The 17,638-nt window shown below is 44.5% G+C and overlaps 1 protein-coding gene across 1 annotated transcript in view; it reads right to left on the reverse strand.

The window, feature by feature from the left end:
• Nucleotides 1–17,638, reverse strand: part of CDC45 (cell division cycle 45) — a gene marked incomplete in the record, with an annotated part of 100,809 nt that overhangs the window by 71,682 nt on the left and 11,489 nt on the right. The window contains 7 exon segments of the mRNA XM_073628954.1: nt 1,070–1,131; nt 14,983–15,031; nt 15,158–15,216; nt 15,417–15,566; nt 15,640–15,777; nt 16,086–16,178; nt 17,515–17,574. Of these exon segments, the coding sequence (XP_073485055.1) occupies nt 1,070–1,131; nt 14,983–15,031; nt 15,158–15,216; nt 15,417–15,566; nt 15,640–15,777; nt 16,086–16,178; nt 17,515–17,574 (611 nt within the window).

Raw genomic sequence — 17,638 nt, forward strand, 5'->3', positions numbered from 1 at the left:
CCACCCCCACAAGACGCCCCAGATCTGCACAGGCAGTTTTTTTAGTAAAGGTTAACTGACCCTTTAAATTAATTTTAAAGGATGCAAACACGGTAGCTTTCTTCATTAATATGCACCAATTAAAGAGTATGCAATCAGTCTGGTGAAACACAGCCATTTCTTCACAGCAACAAAAAAGGTAGTTATCTACTATAATTGTTAAAATCCCTGCAATGTACATTGATCACCCAGAGAGGATTGTTTTTTTTTCTCCCCTCAAGAAAAGTGGAGTTCTCTTTAAGTGCTAGTATTACAACAAAAATAAAAAACCTCAATGCAACATTAATTCATTTGCAAGATACCCGGCTTTGATGATGCAACACTCCTGAAATTGCTGCTGAGTAAGGGCTCTTTCACACGGGGCGGATCAGTGATGATCCGCCCCATGAACACCCGCTTGCTCAGCTCCGCCGATCCCCGCTGAGCAGGAAAATGGCAGGTCCGTCGCTGCACACTGTGCAGCGACAGACCTATCAGAGAGCCGCTCTCCCCTATGGGGGATCGGATGATGACGGACCGTAGAGTCCGTCGTCACCCGATCCGAAAACGGATGGAAAAGTAGGGTTTTCCTCCTTTTCGGATCGGAGCGGGTCGGATGTCAGCGGACATGTCACCGCTGACATCCGACGCTCCATAGGGATACATGTATGTCCGTTTTTCATCCGAAAACAGAAGGATGACATACGGATCCTCCATGTGAAAGAGCCCTAAATGCCTGCCCTGTGCCCATCACCAGTGTGTATGTTTACATGGCAAGTAATCAAGTGGTAGCATTAAAACTCTAAACCCACTGGTATGGTTTACAGTTTGAATGCCTGTGTGTAAATATTCATGGCGTTTAATATTTTCCCAGTGTGTTTTTTTTATGCTGGCAAAATGCACACCTGGCTGCTGTTCAAAGCTCCATCAAATGGTTTAGGGAGTTATTTTAAACCAGAAGTGTAACCTATTTGAGCATCATTTGCATGCATGGTAAGTTAAAGTACATAAAGACTTTACATTGATCATTAGATTTAATTTATAAACTTACCACAACATGTCATTTGAATCTTTAGACATAATCCATGCCAGCTCAAACATCATCATTGCAGACTAGAGTAAAGAGGTAGGGAAAAAAATAAATAAAACAAAAACACACAATTACCCCAAATTTGAAATAGTACAGATATATTTGTATCGCTAAAGCTGCAACTGGAGAGTGGCCAACTATCATCATTAAAATGGTTGGCTTCACAGCTAGCCCTACCTGAAAAAAACATTTAGGATAGGGCAAGATTACAGGCAGGGGGGCTTCCACTGCCCATCTCCTCCTGAAGATGCTAGTTGTTTGGCTAAAACACTAAAGCCCCGCACACACAGGCCAAATGTCAAGAGACATCGGCTGGTTCAATAAAAAAAAAAAAACAAACAAAAAACCACAATCCAACATTCGGCCTGTGTGTTATGTCAGTCAGCAGGCTTCTGTTGGACGAGTATGCTGGAAAACCAGCAGCCGACCAACTCCCGATTGGTGCTTTCAGCCAATGACCAGATGTGTTCTGAGAGGAGGACAGCCCCCACCAGAACAAACAGCTCTGCGGGGGAGATCCCTGTACCAACGTCGGATCATTAGTACATCAGCTCCAACCGGAGCAGACAGTTTTTTTTTATTCATTCCGCTGGGTTGGACAAAAAAAAAAAAAAAAAGAAGGTGTTAGTGTGTACCAGGCTTAACCCACTATGCTCAGTAATGTTTACTTCCTTGACATAAATTGGGCATATCAGAAAATTCAGACAGCCCTATTTGCATACAGTTCCTAAAGACATCTAAAAAATTATTATTATTATTATAAATAGATAGATAGAAAAAAAAAAAAAAAAAAAAAATATATATTTTCTGGTTTACAACTGGTGGTGGAAAATAATTACATTAAAAAGGATCTGTCAAAGCAAAACAGCACATATGCCATTCAGTGATTGTCAGGCTGCACATAAGCTATGAGGGTAGCAATGGTCATTTAGAAAAAATCTGAATATGTTCACTTTCTGTACTATAAGGCTCGGTTCACACTAGGGCGGTACAGCACGACTTGAGTTGCTCAGATTAGAACAGTACCATTGTACTGAATGGAGTGCTACTAAGTCACCTGACAAGTCACCCCAGTGTGAACCGAGCCTTAGGAGATCTGGAAATCAGAATAACAGCTTCCTTCTTAGGGTTTCCACAGACTTCTTTAAAAAGTAAAGTTACAAACCTTGGCAATTCAAGCTGGTAATACAATGAAAAAAAAAAAACAAAAAAAAAATGTATAAATAAAAAAATTCAATCACCAGTAGATACAAATATTCAGACAGACATTCATACAATTCTTGGCTGCTCCTATCAACAAAGGCTTTTGGGTTCTTTCTCATTATAGACAACCAAAAGTAGGATTTTTATAACAGTTTACCTGTAAAATCCTTTTCTTGGAGTACATCATGGGACACAGAGCTAAAGTAATAACTTCATGGATATATAGGCACCTTCAGGTGATAGACATTGGTATACCCAATACAGGAAGTTCACCCCCTTATATAACCCCTCCTCCTTCCAGGAGTACCTCAGTTTTTGTAGCAAAGCAATATATCTAAACCCCAAAAGAGGGGAGGGACCTCTGTGTCCCATGATGTACTCCAAGAAAAGGATTTTACAGGTAAGCCGTTATAAAAATCCTATTTTCTTTATTGTACATGATGGGACACGGAGCCAAAGTAATAACTTAATGGGACGTCCCATAGCAATGCTATTTGAGGGGAGGGAGAGACCCCAGACTTGAGGACTTATACTGCTGCCTGCAGCACACTGCGCCCGAAGGTGATATCATCATGCCTCCTTACATCCACCTGATAAAATTTTGTGAATGCATATACTGAAGACCAAGTTGTGGCCTTACAGATCTGAGCCATGGAGGCCTGGTGACGTACTGCCCAAGAAGCACTAACCAACCTGGTAGAGTGCGCCTTGACTTGAAAAGGGGGAATCTTATCCCTTAAATCAGAAGTCTGAATTATAACTTGCCGAATCCACTTAGCGACAGTGGATTTTGACGCTGCCTGTCCTTTCTTAGGACACTCTGGCAGAATAAATAAGACATCAGTCTTCCGAATCTGAGCAGTTGACCGCTCTCACCACATCAAGACAATGTAGTAACTTTTCTTCCCTGGAATATGGTTTTGGAAAAAACGATGGCAGGACAATATCTTGGTTCAGGTGGAAACCTGAGACCACTTTTGGAAAAAAGTCTGGACTAGGGCGTAACACCACTCTGTCCTCAAGAATAAGGATGAGCTCAGGCGTGTGTGCAGAGCCTGCCAGGAAGTCGGCACTGCGCTAATCACAGGCAGCGAGACATTTCCCGATGCGCGGCTGCAGAGTTCGGGAAATATCTCACTGCCTGTGATTAGCGCAGCGCCGACTTCCTGGCGGGCTCTGCACGTGGGCTGTGCAAACACGCCGGAGCTCATCCTTACTCATGAATAATCAAGTATGGCTCTTTACAAGAAAGAGCAGCCAATTCCGAAAACCCCAGTTAGACTTACCGGTAACGGCATTTCCAGGAACCTTCCAGGACAGCTACTTAAGAGATGATTGGCTCCGCCCTCTATAGGAAACACAAAATCAAATACAATTTAAAAGGCCCCTCCCTTTCCTCTGACCCTCAGTTGTTTAGAAGATCAAGTAACCTCCACCAAAAGGTGCACTCGGCCGAGGAAAAAAAAACAGAAACCATAAAACACACCACCACCAGGTAAACATGGTCAACCAGTGAAAAAATAGAATAGGGTGGGAATATAGACGCGGTCCTGGAAGGTTCCTGGAAATACCGTTACTGGTAAGTCTAAATGGGGGTTTTCCCCCCTCACCTTCCAGGACAGCTACTTGAGAGGATAAGCAAGATTTTATACCTTAGGGAGGGACGACAGCCTGAAGCACTTTCCTACCAAAGGAAGGTCCTGGCTGGAAAGCATCTGAACTCTATAATGCTTGACAAATGCATGAGAGGAGGACCAGACGGCAGCTTTAGAGATTTCTTCCCATTAAGCCCCCGCTCTTTCTGCCCATGATGTGGCCATGGATCTCGTTGAATGGGCCCTAATTCTAGAAGGAGGGGGTGCGACCTGACGCTTTATATGCCTCACAGATAGGTCCCCTAATCCACCTAGCAATAGAACTTTTAGATGCTTTGGACCCTTTCTTGGGGCCACTGAACAAAACCAACAGTGGGGAGGAACTCCTAAACCCACTGGTCTTTTCTAGATAAAGCAAAAGACACCTCTTTACGTCTAAAAGACAAAACCTTTTCTCTTCTGCATTTTTGGGAGAGGTGCAGAAACTAGGAAGGACTATCTCCTGGGACCTATGAAAGTTGGAACAAACTTTGGGTAAATAGAGAGGATCAGGTCTAATCACTACCCTGTCCTCAAGAATCCTCAGGAAGGGGTCTTTACAGGAAAGAAACTCTAGATCAGAAATCCTTCGCCCTGACGTAATAGCCAAAAGGAAGGACAACTTCAAAGAAATAATTTTCATGCAAAAGCTCGGAAGGAGCCCTTGTTAGTGCATTTGATACTAATGACAGATCCCAGGGAGGAACATGTTTGATGACCCTGGGAGTATGTCTAGATCTGGCTAAAAGGAACCTCCTGACTAAGGGATCTTCCGCTAGTCTTCTCTCTCTAAATAAAGATAGGGCAGCAGTCTGAACCCTAAGGGTGCTGACAGAGCCCCTTCTCCACTCCCCCCTGCAAAAAATCCAATATACACGGAGTGGAAAAAGAATCTAAACCAGTTTTCCTTTGCCAGGAAATAAAAGTTTTCCAAACTTTCCCATAGATTCTTTTTGTGACCAAATTACGGCTGTCCAGGATAGTTGAAAATAACCCTCTCTGAACACCCCTTTAACTGTAGGATGCGCTGCTCACCCTCCAGGCCGTCAAATGGAAGGTCTGAAGGTTTGGATGTAACACTGGTCCCTGATGGAGCAGATCCTTCTGAACTGGTAGGGGCCAGTGAGGATACACAGATAGGGCCTTCAGAGAGGAGAACCAACTCCTCTTGGGCCACCAGGGGGCAATCAGAACAACTTCTGCCCTGTCCTGAATAATTTTCCGAACCGCTAGGGGCAAGAGGGGAAAAGGAGGGAAGGCATAGGCCAGAGTGAAGTCCCACGGGAAGGACAAAGCATCCGTCCCCAAGGACTCTGTTTCTCTCTCCAGAGAGAAGAACACCGGCAGTTTCTTGTTGAGACTGGAGGCAAAAAGATCCACTGTGGGGAGACCCCATCTTAGCACCACCTCCTGGAACGTGCCTTGATGTAGTTCCCAACCGCTGGAACTGATGCTCACCCTGTTCAAATAGTCCGCCAGCACATTTCCTGACCCCTTGATGTGGACTGCCCTTACTGAAGTGACATAGATCTCCGCCCAGGACAGAATCTGCTGTGTTAAAGACAGAAGCGATTCTGAGCAAGTGCCCCCTTGCTTGTTCAGGTAGGCCACTGTTGTGGCATTGTCTGAAAATATCAATAGGTTTTTTTGAATAGACCCTCTCTTCCAGAGATGCAAGTGCTTTCCTTACAGCCAGAAGTTCCCTGAAATTTGAGGAGCAACCTGCTTCCTCTGGCAACCAGGCTCCCTGTGCTTACCAGTCCTGTGAGTGAGCACCCCAACCCCACAAACTGGCGTCTGTGGTAATTTTGACTGGGGAATGTTGTGTCCATTCCTTCCCTCTCTGCAGATGTTCTTGCTGCTCCCACCAGGCGAGATTGAGAAAATTCCCTTCTGGTAGTTTTACCAGCTGATCCAGAGAATCCTTCCTGCGATCCCAATGGTGTAAAAGAAAAGCCTGAAGAGGTCTGGAGTGCAATTGGGCCCAAGGCACCCCTGGAATGGCCGCAGTCATCAGACCCAGCAACTGCATGATCCGCCGAAGGGAGGTCTGAGGGAGCAGCTTGAAGGCCTGCACAGAGAGAAGAATTTTCAAAATCTTCTCTTCGGGAGGAAAAATCTTTAGGGCAACAGAGTCTATTAGATAACCCAGGAAAAGTATGCTCTGTGAGGGTACCAGGCAAGATTTCTTCTGGGTGACCTTCCACCCTAATTTTTGAAAAGTCCACAAAACCAACTGTAGGTCTTGAACAAGAGACTCCTTGTCTCGAGCAAAAATTAAAAAATCATCTAGATATGGGACAATCGATACACTTTGAATCCGAAAAAAGGCCATGACTTCGGCCATGATTTTTGTAAAAATCCTCGGTGCTGCCAAGAGACCAAAAGGAAGGGCCTTGAACTGCCAGTGAGATGGCTCGTTTCCCATGAGAACTGCAAACCTGAGGAACCTTCGGTGGTTCTGGCAGATTGGTACATGAAGATAAGCGTCCTGAAGGTCCAGGGTCACCATGAAGACCTTTGGCAACAACAGATTCCTTACCGAATAAATGTTCTCCATTCGGAAACGTCTGTAAAACTATGTATTTGTTCAGGACGCTTAAATTTTACGACCAAACGAAAGCCGCCGGAAGCTTTCTTGACCAGAAGGACATTCGAATAAAATCCACGGAACTTCTGAATTTCTGGGACAGGAGAAATAACTCCCTCTGTTTCCCCACACAGAAATCAAATTTAACATGGCTTGCCGTCTCTCTTGGTCTCTCGGCAGGTGGGTAAGAAAAAACCTCTGGGGAGGAAGACTTGAATTCCAGCCTGTAACCTTTTTCCAAAGTTTGAAGGATAAAGGAATTGGTGGAAATTTCTGCCCATTCCTTGATGAAATGGCACAATCTTCCCCCTACCCCAAACCTGGCATCACTGGGTATTTTTGGAAGGGGCTGAAGGAGCAAAGGGAGCCCCCCCTTTTTGCTTGTCTTTGTTAAAGGACCATTTCTTTTTAGTCTGTTGCCTGTTGGCTTTAAAATTAGCCTTGTTTTGGAAGCCACGAAAAGGCCTCTTATTCTGGGGCATATTCCTTTGGGAAAAAGGGAATCGTTTACTTTTCTCAGCGGAACGAGCTAAGACCTCTTCTAAGGAAGAACCGAACAAGAGTTTGCCTTTGAAGGGAATGTCACAGAGCTTATTCTTGGAAGTAAGGTCACCTTCCCAAGATTTAAGCCAGATAGCTCGCCTAGCTGAATTAATGAGAGCAGAAGCTCTGGCTGTGGATTTCACCGAATCTGCTGCTGCATCAGCTAAGAAGGCAACTGACTTGGCAATGAGTGGGAGGGATTCCCTAATCTCTTCTTTGGGGGTGTCAGATGCAAGAAGATCATCCAGACGCTGAACCCATACGTCTAAATTTCTAGCCACACAGGTGGATGCTACTGCCGGGCTTAAGAAAAAAGCTGAAGCATCCCAGGCCTTATGTAGCCTGATCTTTAGGACACCTGCAACATAGGGGCATCTAATCTATGACACTTAAAGAAAACCTCCCCAAATTCAGACTGAAAAGGAAATCTTCTTTTGTGTCCCCTGGATTGGAACAACCTTTTTTCAGGTTCTTTCCATTCAGACAGAATCATGTCCCTAAGAGACTGGAGTACCGGAAAAGTTTTTGATTTCCGTCCCTGTAGGCCCCTATACATTTTATCCTGTACAGATTGGGCTTGTTGTGGCATCTCAATCTGCTCTGAGGTATATATTGCTAAAAGGAGTCCACTACCTCCTTCATATAAGTCATTAACTCCCTAAAAGAGGAAGACTCTGAACTAGCTCTGGGTGGAATACAATCCTCACAAAATAGCTTTTTATAACTATCAGAAAGCCCGGCCCTACAGTTCCCACATTTTTTCTTCACCGGTTTGGCCTAGAAAAAAAGCAGAAACAAGGACCATAAGTAAAAAGGTTCCGTTCCATACAAAAAAAAAGTCCCTTGCTGTAGAGCTATCCACAGACAAGGGCTTACCTTCGGGGCAGTATGAGACCCGGATGCTGCCGCTGGTTCAATACGAGCGGATGCTCCATCCTCAGACCTGTCCTCAAGCTCGATGAAGCAAGCGGAGAATGGCCGTAGAGAAGACTGCTGCTGTAAGGAAAAACTGCACTTAGAATGGCGTTTTCTAGCAAACTATTCCCCTGCAGCATGTCCTCAGTGTCTCCACGCCATGCTTCTTTAAAACTCGGCGTCCGGAAGTGTGTCATGTGACTTCCGGTTCCAGCGACATCTTGCCGGGTCACCGGAAGTCCTCCTGACGCCATCTTGGTACACCGAAATGAAGCATTTAGGAGGACACAGTTCCACACAACAGCGCTGGGGAAAAATGGAAGGGAGTTGCCACCACTCACATAGGCAAGTAACCCTTAGAAATAGGGAACCCTTCTGGTACAGACTATCATCCAGGACTTGGCCACAACTAGTCCTGGATGAAACCAGAGAAGGGGGGGGGGGGGTCCACCAACCACAGTTACCAGACCTTAAGACAAAAAAACATGTTGGTGCTCCTGGAAACGCAAAACAACTGAGGGTCAGAGGAAAAGGGGGGGGGGGGCGCCATTTAAATTGTATCTGATTTGTGTTTCCTGTAGAGGGCGGAGCCAATCATCTCTCAAGTAGCTGTCCTGGAAGGTGAGGGGGGAAACCCTCCTTGCTGAGGATATAGCAACCAAGAACACCAGCTTCCTTGTCAGAAGGACTAAGGGAATATGCTGTATCGGTTCAAATGGCTGTTTTTGTAACACGGACAAAACTAAGGTCAAGTCCCAAGGGTTCACAGGTGATCTAACTGGCGGATTAATCCGCATATCACCCCTTGCATAAAACCCCGGACTAAAGAATGTGTAGCAAACAGTCTTTAAAATAAGACCGATAAAGCTGAGACCTGGCCTTTAATAGTACTCAAGGCCAACTTCATCTCTACCCCTAATTGTAGAAAGGCAAGAATTCTGCCTATGATATATCTCCGAGTGTGCCAACCCTTGGATTCACACCAGGAAACATAAGCCCTCCAGACTCTATATTATATAGTTCGGGAAGCTGGCTAACTTGCATTAAAGTAGAGAGAAGACTCGGAAAGCCCACATTTCTTTAGAATGTGGGTATCAATAGCCAAGCCCGTTAAATTTAGCGTTCGTAAGGTAGGATGGAATATCGGCCCCTGTGAGAGTAGGTCTGGCCGTATTGGAAGGGACCATGGATCCCCCACCGCCATCTTTACGATTTCTGCATACCATGACCATACCATGCTGGTGCTACCAGAGTTACCGGCTTTCTTTCCAGCTTGATCCTGCAAAGAAGTCGAGGCAGCAACTGAATAGGGGGAAATGCATAGATCAGTGAGAACTGACCCACGGGGTCACCAACGCATCTGTTCCGCATGCGAGTGGATCCCTTGTCCTGGACACAAAGTTGACTAACTTCATGTTGAATCTGGACGCTAGAAGACCTACGTCCGGAGTCCCCCATTTTTGGCAAACAGCCTGAAAAATGTCGGGGGTGAAGAGACCATACCCCCCAGGAATAACTGCTGGCGACTCAGGTAGTCCGCCTGCCAATTTTCTACTCCCGGAATGAAGACTGCCGACAGGCACGGAACATTCCTTTCTGCCCAAGTTAGAATATGGTTCACCTCTGCGCTGCAAGACTCTTGGTGCCCCCTTGATGATTGATATAGGCCACCGCTGTGGCATTGTCGGATTGGATCCTGACAGGACAATCCCGTAACCTGGAAGTCCAGGCCTTCAGAGCCAGATGCACTGCCCGAATCTCTAGGATATTGATGGGTAAGGCTCTTTCGGTTCTTGACCACTGTCCCTGGACAGTGGTCATCTCTAGTACTGCTCCCCAGCCTGAAAGGCTAGCGTCTGTCGTTACCACTTTCCAGATAACTGGTCTGAGGGATTTTCCTTTCAGCAGATTCTGGGTTAATAACCACCAATTGAGGCTTTGGGACACCCTTGGGGACAGCCGCATTGGCAAGTCCAAAGCTTGGATCGTTTTGTACAAGCAAATAGAATACCATTTTGCAACAGTCTCGAATGGAACTGGGCAAAGGGAACTGCTTCGAATGAAGCCACCATCTTTCCTAACAACCTCATGCAAAGGCGAATGGAGGGATCTCTTTTCGACCTGACCGTCCGCATCACCTCTCTAAGGCCCCTTTCACACTGGGGCGGAGGGGGCGTCGGCGGTACAACAGCGCTATTTTTAGTGCTGCTGTACCGTCGTTCTTGCAGCGGTTTTCGCCCGCTAGCGGTGCGGTTTTAACCCCCGCTGGCGGCCGAAAAAGAGTTAAAATCCCCCGTAGAGCGCGGCTATAGCCGCGCTGTCCCATTGATTTCAATGGGCAGGAGCGGTGAATACACCGCTCCTTCACCGCTCCAAAAAACCGGTTTGCAGGACTTTTTTCACCGTCCTGCCAGCGCACCGCGGAGGCTGTTTAGGGGCGGTTTGCAGGCGGTATTTTTAGCGCAATACCGCCTGCAAACTGCCTCAGTGTGAAAGGGGCCTTATGGAGTTGATTTTTGCCTGAGGCAAGAACACCTTTTTCTGGGCTGTATCTATGATCAGACCCAAATACTCTAGCTTTCTTAGCGGTTTTAAGGAAGACTTCTCTAGGTTGAGAATCCAACCCAGACTTTTCAGGTAATTGGTTGTAATGCATACACTTTGCTCCAAACGAGCCACCGATTGGTCTATTAGCAATAGATCGTCTAGGTACGCCAAGACTGTTATGCCCTGTGCCCTTAACCTGGCTAGAGGTGGGGCTAGTACTTTTGTTAAACACCCGGGGTGCTGTGGCTAGCCCGAAGGGCAGGGCTACAAACTGAAAGTGCGGCTGTTCTACTTCGAACCGCAGAAACCTTTGGTGAGCGGGAAATATAGGTACATGCAGATATGCATCCTTGAAGTCGACAGACGCCAGAAGTTCTCCTCCTGGTAGGATAGAAATTACTGACCTGATCGACTCCATGCGAAAGGAGCGCATCTTCAGGAACTGATTTAGATTCTTTAGATCTAGAATGGGTCTGACATCTCCATTCGGTTTTGGTACCGTAAAGAGTAGGGCTGTTGAAAATATTCGTAGCATCGCGATTCGACCACACACAATGCGGCATCAATGCTACAAATGGAATAATCAATGTTTGGATGACGTCATCCTCGTGCTGCGTTTTGCCCCGACTCCGAGACCGAGCAGAGCCGAAAGCCACCGAAGAGCCATGGCAGTAGGCCGCACTGACTTTTCCCACCTCCTGTCTCCCACTGACGTCATCCCCTGCTACGTGCACGTTGGCGGGGACATGGATCGCTGGTGGCTGGAGTTGCTGCTGATAAGAGTGGAGGCAGCTGGCTTGTGGAGCTTGGAGCTCCGAGGAGGAAAGTGGAGCCATCAGTGCTCTTGGTCCTGGAAGGGTTTGGGGCGGCCGCGGCATATCCAGCCAGGTGTGACGGATGAGGCAGAGCCAGAGGAGAGCAGTAGAGCCAGGCGATGGGGCCACAGGGAGGACACCGAGGGGACTGGACGTGGTAAGGGAGGTGCCAGACTGTCCTATCCAAGCTGACCAATACCCCGCCCCCCTCACCACTACCCTGTCACCATATAATACTATTTCATTACCATAGCGCTCCCCTGCCCCCAGTGTCACCCCCCCCCCCTCGCTCTGCTGTGTTCAAATTATTCCTGATTTCTGGTGAATGATTTGAACACCGCAGAGCACACTCAGCACTGGAATTACTTTGAATACACAAAAGATTTCCTTCAATCAGATCACAGATTTATATATTTATATTTCAGGACTACTTAATAAGACTCTTTTGTACATTTATCACCGCAAACACTGCACACCATTTTTTGTTTTATTTCCCTATCTGCATGCTCACTGTGTAGAGGTTGGGGGGAGAAGAGCAGAGGACTGTGTGGCTGCTGGTCGAGAAGGATGGGAATTGGTCCATGGTGACACTGGGCAGGGGAGCGCTATGGTAATGAAACAGTATTATATGGTGACAGGTTAGTGGTAAGGGGGCAGGGTATTGGTCAGCTTGGATAGGACAGTCTGGCACCTCCCTTACCACGTCTAGCAGGTCCGCACAGTCTCTGACCATCTCCTGTATCATGTCTACAGTCTGGAGCTGCTCTTTAAGTTGTCTGCTGTGTTTACACTTTGCTACATGCAGGGACTGTTTTTTTTTTTTTTAAAAACAGATAAAAAAAAAAAAATGGAGTTCTTCTGACTACTTGAATTTTTTTGGATGAAAACCGTGTGCAGTAATCGTGATGCATCATGGAATCGAATCGTGGACCGGATAATCGTAATCGAATCGTGAGGCCAGTGAAGATGAGCACCCCTAGTAAAGTGGTTTGAATAAAACCCCAAACCTTGCTCTTTTGTGGGGATCTGTATGATCACCCCCTGAGCTAGTAATCTGTCTAATGCCTGAAAGAGAGATTTTCTTTTCCCTGGATCTTTGGGAACGTTTGATCTCAGAAAACAAGACAGTGGAAACTCCCAAAATTCTAGTTTGTATCCTAGAGACACCATGGAGATGGCCATCTGTTCTGAATTTCCTCCTGCCAGACTTCTGAGTATTGCAGGAGTCTTCCCCCCACTCTGGCGAGGGGGCGGGGCACCTCTTCATAATGAGGCTTTAGTATTCTGCTTTGCAGATTTCCGGCCCCAGGTCTTTTTCTGTGCCTGGGCCTGAGGCTTTCCTCTAGGGTCTGACGGTGGAGGCAGTTGCCACTGCCTAGAGGCGGATGCCCCTGGTGCAGGGGAAAGCGAGTTTAAATGAAGGACGTTTATACTTTCTTTTGACTGGCAGAAGAGTACTCTTCCCACTAGAAATCATTTGGATGTATTTGTCCAAATCCTCCCCAAATATTCGATCCCCATGAAAAGTGAAACTAGTCAGAAGCCTTTTGCAAGGTGCTTCGGCTGAGCAATTTTTTAACCATAGGGTCCTACGCATGTGTACTAGCACAAGCACAAGGCGGGACGCCTGGTGAATAGAATCTTTCATGGCGTCTATGGTAAAACATAGCTCCTTAGGTAGTTTAGCCAAATTGCGGGCCTGTTGTGCAGGGACCTCTTTAAGGGCCTGTCTAAATTGATCCCTTAGGGACTGACAGATGCCTATTGCCGCAACTGCAGGCTGAGTAACCGCACCTGCCAAAGAAAAAAGGATTTTAACAAAAATTCCAATCTTTTATCAGTTGGATCTTTAAACATTTGTGCATTGTCCACTGGACAAGTTAGGCTATTACTCACACTGGAAACCGCAGCCTCAACTGCTGGTACCTGCCATGTTTTGGTGAATTTCTCCTCCATGGGATAGAGTGCTGTGAATCTCTTTGGAGGGAGAAAATGCTTATCTGGGTGATCTCATTCAGTATAAATGAGCCTTTCTAATAATGCGTGTACAGGAAACGCATGAAAAGGCTGTGAAGGTTTTAAGGAACCTAAAAGAAGAAACAGAACTATCAGCTGACTCTGCTAGAGGTAGCTTGAAAGAGGCATGAACCATCGCTGTAAGAGATTGTATCATTAATTTCTCGGATTATGAGGCTGAAAAAGGCTCATCTACAGTTGTTTCCTCCACAGAGGAGTAATCTTTGTGCCCTTCTTCCTGATCCCCAGAGGGTAACTCCTCATCCTCTATCCACTGTTCCCTTGGTAAAGGGTCTGAGGTGGAGGAGGGGGATCTAACACACTTCCTATCCTTTTGGATAGCGGATGCAATTAAAGTCGCTAATCTTCCTTCTAGGCCCTGCAGGGTGAAGGAAAATGCAACTTCAGTCATGTATACAGGGGCTGAAGTGTGAGAAGCGGTTGCACCACCAATTGGTCCCAATGACTCACCCTGGCTTGCCATATCTGGTATCTCAGGCGAGGATGACAGTGTGGAGACACAACTGGAATTCCCGGCGCCTGGGGGTGGAATTTTAGGTACCTTTGGGGTGTCGTTTTTTGGGAGCCATAGTGCTGAGCACAAAAAAAAAAAAAAAAACAGAGGCACTAAGTAAACAAGACAATGTAATGACTTGCACATTCGCTGAGACCGATGTGTGTTCTCAGTATCAAACAACACCGATCGGTCTCCTCCAATTGTGAGTCCCCTCCCCCTTCAGTTAGAAACACTCCCTAGCAACATAATTAACCCCTCAATCACCCCCTAGTGTTAACCCCTTCCCTGTCAGTCACATTTATACAGTAATCAGTGCATTTTTATAGCACGGATCGCAATATAAATGTGAATGGTCCCAAAATAGTGTCAAAAGTGTCCGAAGTGTCCGCCGCAATATCGCAGTCATGAAAAAAAAAAAAAAAAATATATAATAAAAATGCTATAAAGCTATCCCCTATTTTGTAGACGCTACAATTTTTGCGCAAACCAATATACGCTTATTGCGATTTTTTTTACCAAAGATATGTAGAAGAATACGTACCAGCCTAAATTGAGGAAAAAATTTGTTTAAAAAAAATAAATAATTGGATATTTATTATAGCAAAAAGTAAAAAATAATGCGTTTTTTTTTCAAACTTGTCACTCTTCTTTTGTTTATAGCGCAAAAAATAAAAACCGCAGAGGTGATCAAATACCACCAAAAGAAAGCTCTATTTGTGGGGAAAAAATAATAAAAATTTCATTTGGGTACAGTGTAGCATGACCACGCAATTGTCATTGAAAGCGTGACAGCGCTGAAAGCTGAAAAATAGCTTGGGCAGGAAGGGGGTGAAATTGTACTGTATTGAATGTATTGCAAAACATTCTCACTAGTCCTTTCAAGAGATTTATCTAGTATATTGGTATTTTGGTCCTGATAATTTCAAAGCATCCTTCCCTGATCTCTGCAAACTATTGCTGGATTTGAATTTATTTAACAATATTTCCTATGGGTGTCTCAGCTAAAAGAGTAATGTTAGGTCAAATGAGATCTATGCAAGTCTCTAATATGCTGTAAAAAGTTAACTATGCAAACATCCCACAAACCACTTTACCGATGTTCCATGGTATTCATACTGTTCATAGTCAAAGAGGATCTCCCTTCTGTAATAAACAAAACAAGAAATCAACTATGCTGTGACATACAGTAAAGAGGGTAGAGTAATATACTTCAAGCTAAGAGGGTACTTTCAATTGGTAGGACACTATGAAAGTATAAAGGAAGTTTACCTGCGCGCTTCCCACTCTCTCCTCGCCCGTCGCCTCTCAATTCGTCTTTCTACAGCTCCCTAACACAAGGAGGAAAAATAAATACCCTGGTAGGTAGAGCTACAGTACATAATTCAGTCAAGTGGAGAAAGCAGCCATTAGACAAAACAAAGCCTCAGTTATGCAAACAGGAGGACTTGGCTCTTATATTGCTAACTTAATAGCACCACTGCTATTTTTGTTCTCTATTCTCAAAGACTGTACTTTACAGGCAATATACCTCATCAAATCGTCTCCTCTTCCCTGAAGGTTCAGAGCCATCACTGTCATTACCAGAATCCTCTCCATCTTCATCCTCTTCATCGTCACGAAAAATGTCATCATATGTTGGGATTTCCAGGTCGTCATCTTGTTTGATAAGCAACTTTATCTACATAGATAGTTATATTATTGATATCATAAGAGTATCAAGCCTATTGTAAGCCTCAGTACTGCACACATACCTGGGTGTCATTGTACACATTCACTACATCTATTGGTCGGTGGGTGTCACATATAAAGAATACAGCCTCTTCCTGTGGCTGCAGAGTCTCCAGAAGATCAATATTTGCACCACAATTTATAAGTACAAAGTACCGAAACTGCAAAAGAAACAAACTATAATTATATTAAACAGTTCATTTTGCTTTAGAGAACAAGAAAAGCTTTACGTTAAAGTGTTATAACAACATTTGAGTGCTGTATGGTTTGTAATCAAATTGCTTTGCCAACTTTTGTTGGCAAAAGCAGATCTAACAATTATTTGAGCCAAGGTGTCATACAAATCCTCAGCACTGCCAGTTTGTAAATTATAAACTGCCAAAAATAGATAAGCCGGATGCTCTGAAGCAAAACTGTTATGTCAGCAGCTCAGCAAGAAGCAAAGACCTTTCAAAATGTTTAGCTTTACCTGCTCTTTGTGCTCTAGGAAAATAATTTCAAGCTCCTGCCAACCAGATACCGGAACCAGCGTGTACTGGACATGGTCACACTGAAATAAAGACTAGTAAAGAAACAAATTAAATGATTAAATCATCACACTGAACACGATTTATCAAAACACAGCGAACAACCATGTCACCAAATGATACTTTCTATGCAATTGGAGAAAAAAAAAAAAAAAAAAAGGGGGAGCACTAACCATATAATTTGAGTTCAGTACATGTCACCATGTTATACATAAACATTAACTGCACACTGTTACATTACCAAATACAACATTATTAATACTTGAAATATGGTTCAATTCCTACTCCGCCTATCCTCACCTAAAGTAGTCAGTTGCTTCTGCCTATTAAAAGAATAGAAGTGATCTTCACTGGATGCTGTTGCTCATGTTTCACTTAGGCTCCTTGTGCATTTTGGATTCAACCAAGGTTAAATTAGGCTTTGACTGTCATTGCCCAGTCCCCTTCTTAACTATTAGAAGTGTGTGTAATCAAAAATTACTCCCAAAACCCTTTTTAATGTGACTATAACCTCTGCAACTTGAAGCAAAATAATCTATTCATTCTGTTCCCTGAGAGACCCATGAATTAAGAGACTGCTGGAACGGCCAAAACAGCCCAACAGAGGTGTGGGCAAGAGCAACAAAGCACAAAAAAAAAAAAAAAAAAAAAAAAAATCTAAAAAGATAGTTTTCTATTTGATACATTAATAATTTAGTTTATTCAGCATGAAATGGATCTTAGTTATGTAGCATGAGGCTGTATATTCTGCAATATTAAATTTTTTTGTAAACTCATTCAATGAATCCAAGCAGAGATAACATGCACTGCATTGATGCATTCACGGTAGCCATGAGATAAAACAAAGTTCAGGAATATCCCTTTATCCCATTGTTTTGCAAACCTATGTACACTACAAACTGTATGAATGAATCGGTTCGGATATCGCTATTTTACTAACCCAACAGCCTATTCTAAATAGGAAACCTTCATTTTGTTTGCAAAGATTCTAACTACCAGCAAGAATAAGTCCTTACATATAAAGAGCACCTGTCATTTCAGATCCATCCAATCCACCTGTTAGCGGGCATCCACTAAGCGCGTGTACAAGGCTTATCACACAGACCTGACAGTGCCGATTGTTTTACTCTTATGAATGAGCAGTCATGCTATAGAGGGGGTGGGAGCTTAGTGCTGGCTGTACCTCTCCCCAGAGGACTGCACATAAACTGGGCTTCAAACTGAGGTGGACCTACAGCCAGTATTAACATAAATAAAGAGGCGCTTTATAGCCACTTATCTTAACAGGATCAAAATGTTATATGCACTTGATCCTCTGGGGGATTAAATAAAAGTTTAAAAATGTTCATGAGTTAAGAAAAACAGCCTTACCTGAAGTATTTTACATGCACACAGTGCATCCACATCAGGTGCAACAAGGAGAAGCACACGCTGAAATCAAATAGAAGATCATTAGCAATCTGCATTCCTCCATATTCAGTGGTGTTTTATAACT

Source organism: Aquarana catesbeiana, linkage group LG01 (genome assembly GCF_042186555.1).
Source record: "Aquarana catesbeiana isolate 2022-GZ linkage group LG01, ASM4218655v1, whole genome shotgun sequence".
NCBI classification, from domain to species: Eukaryota; Metazoa; Chordata; class Amphibia; order Anura; family Ranidae; genus Aquarana; species Aquarana catesbeiana.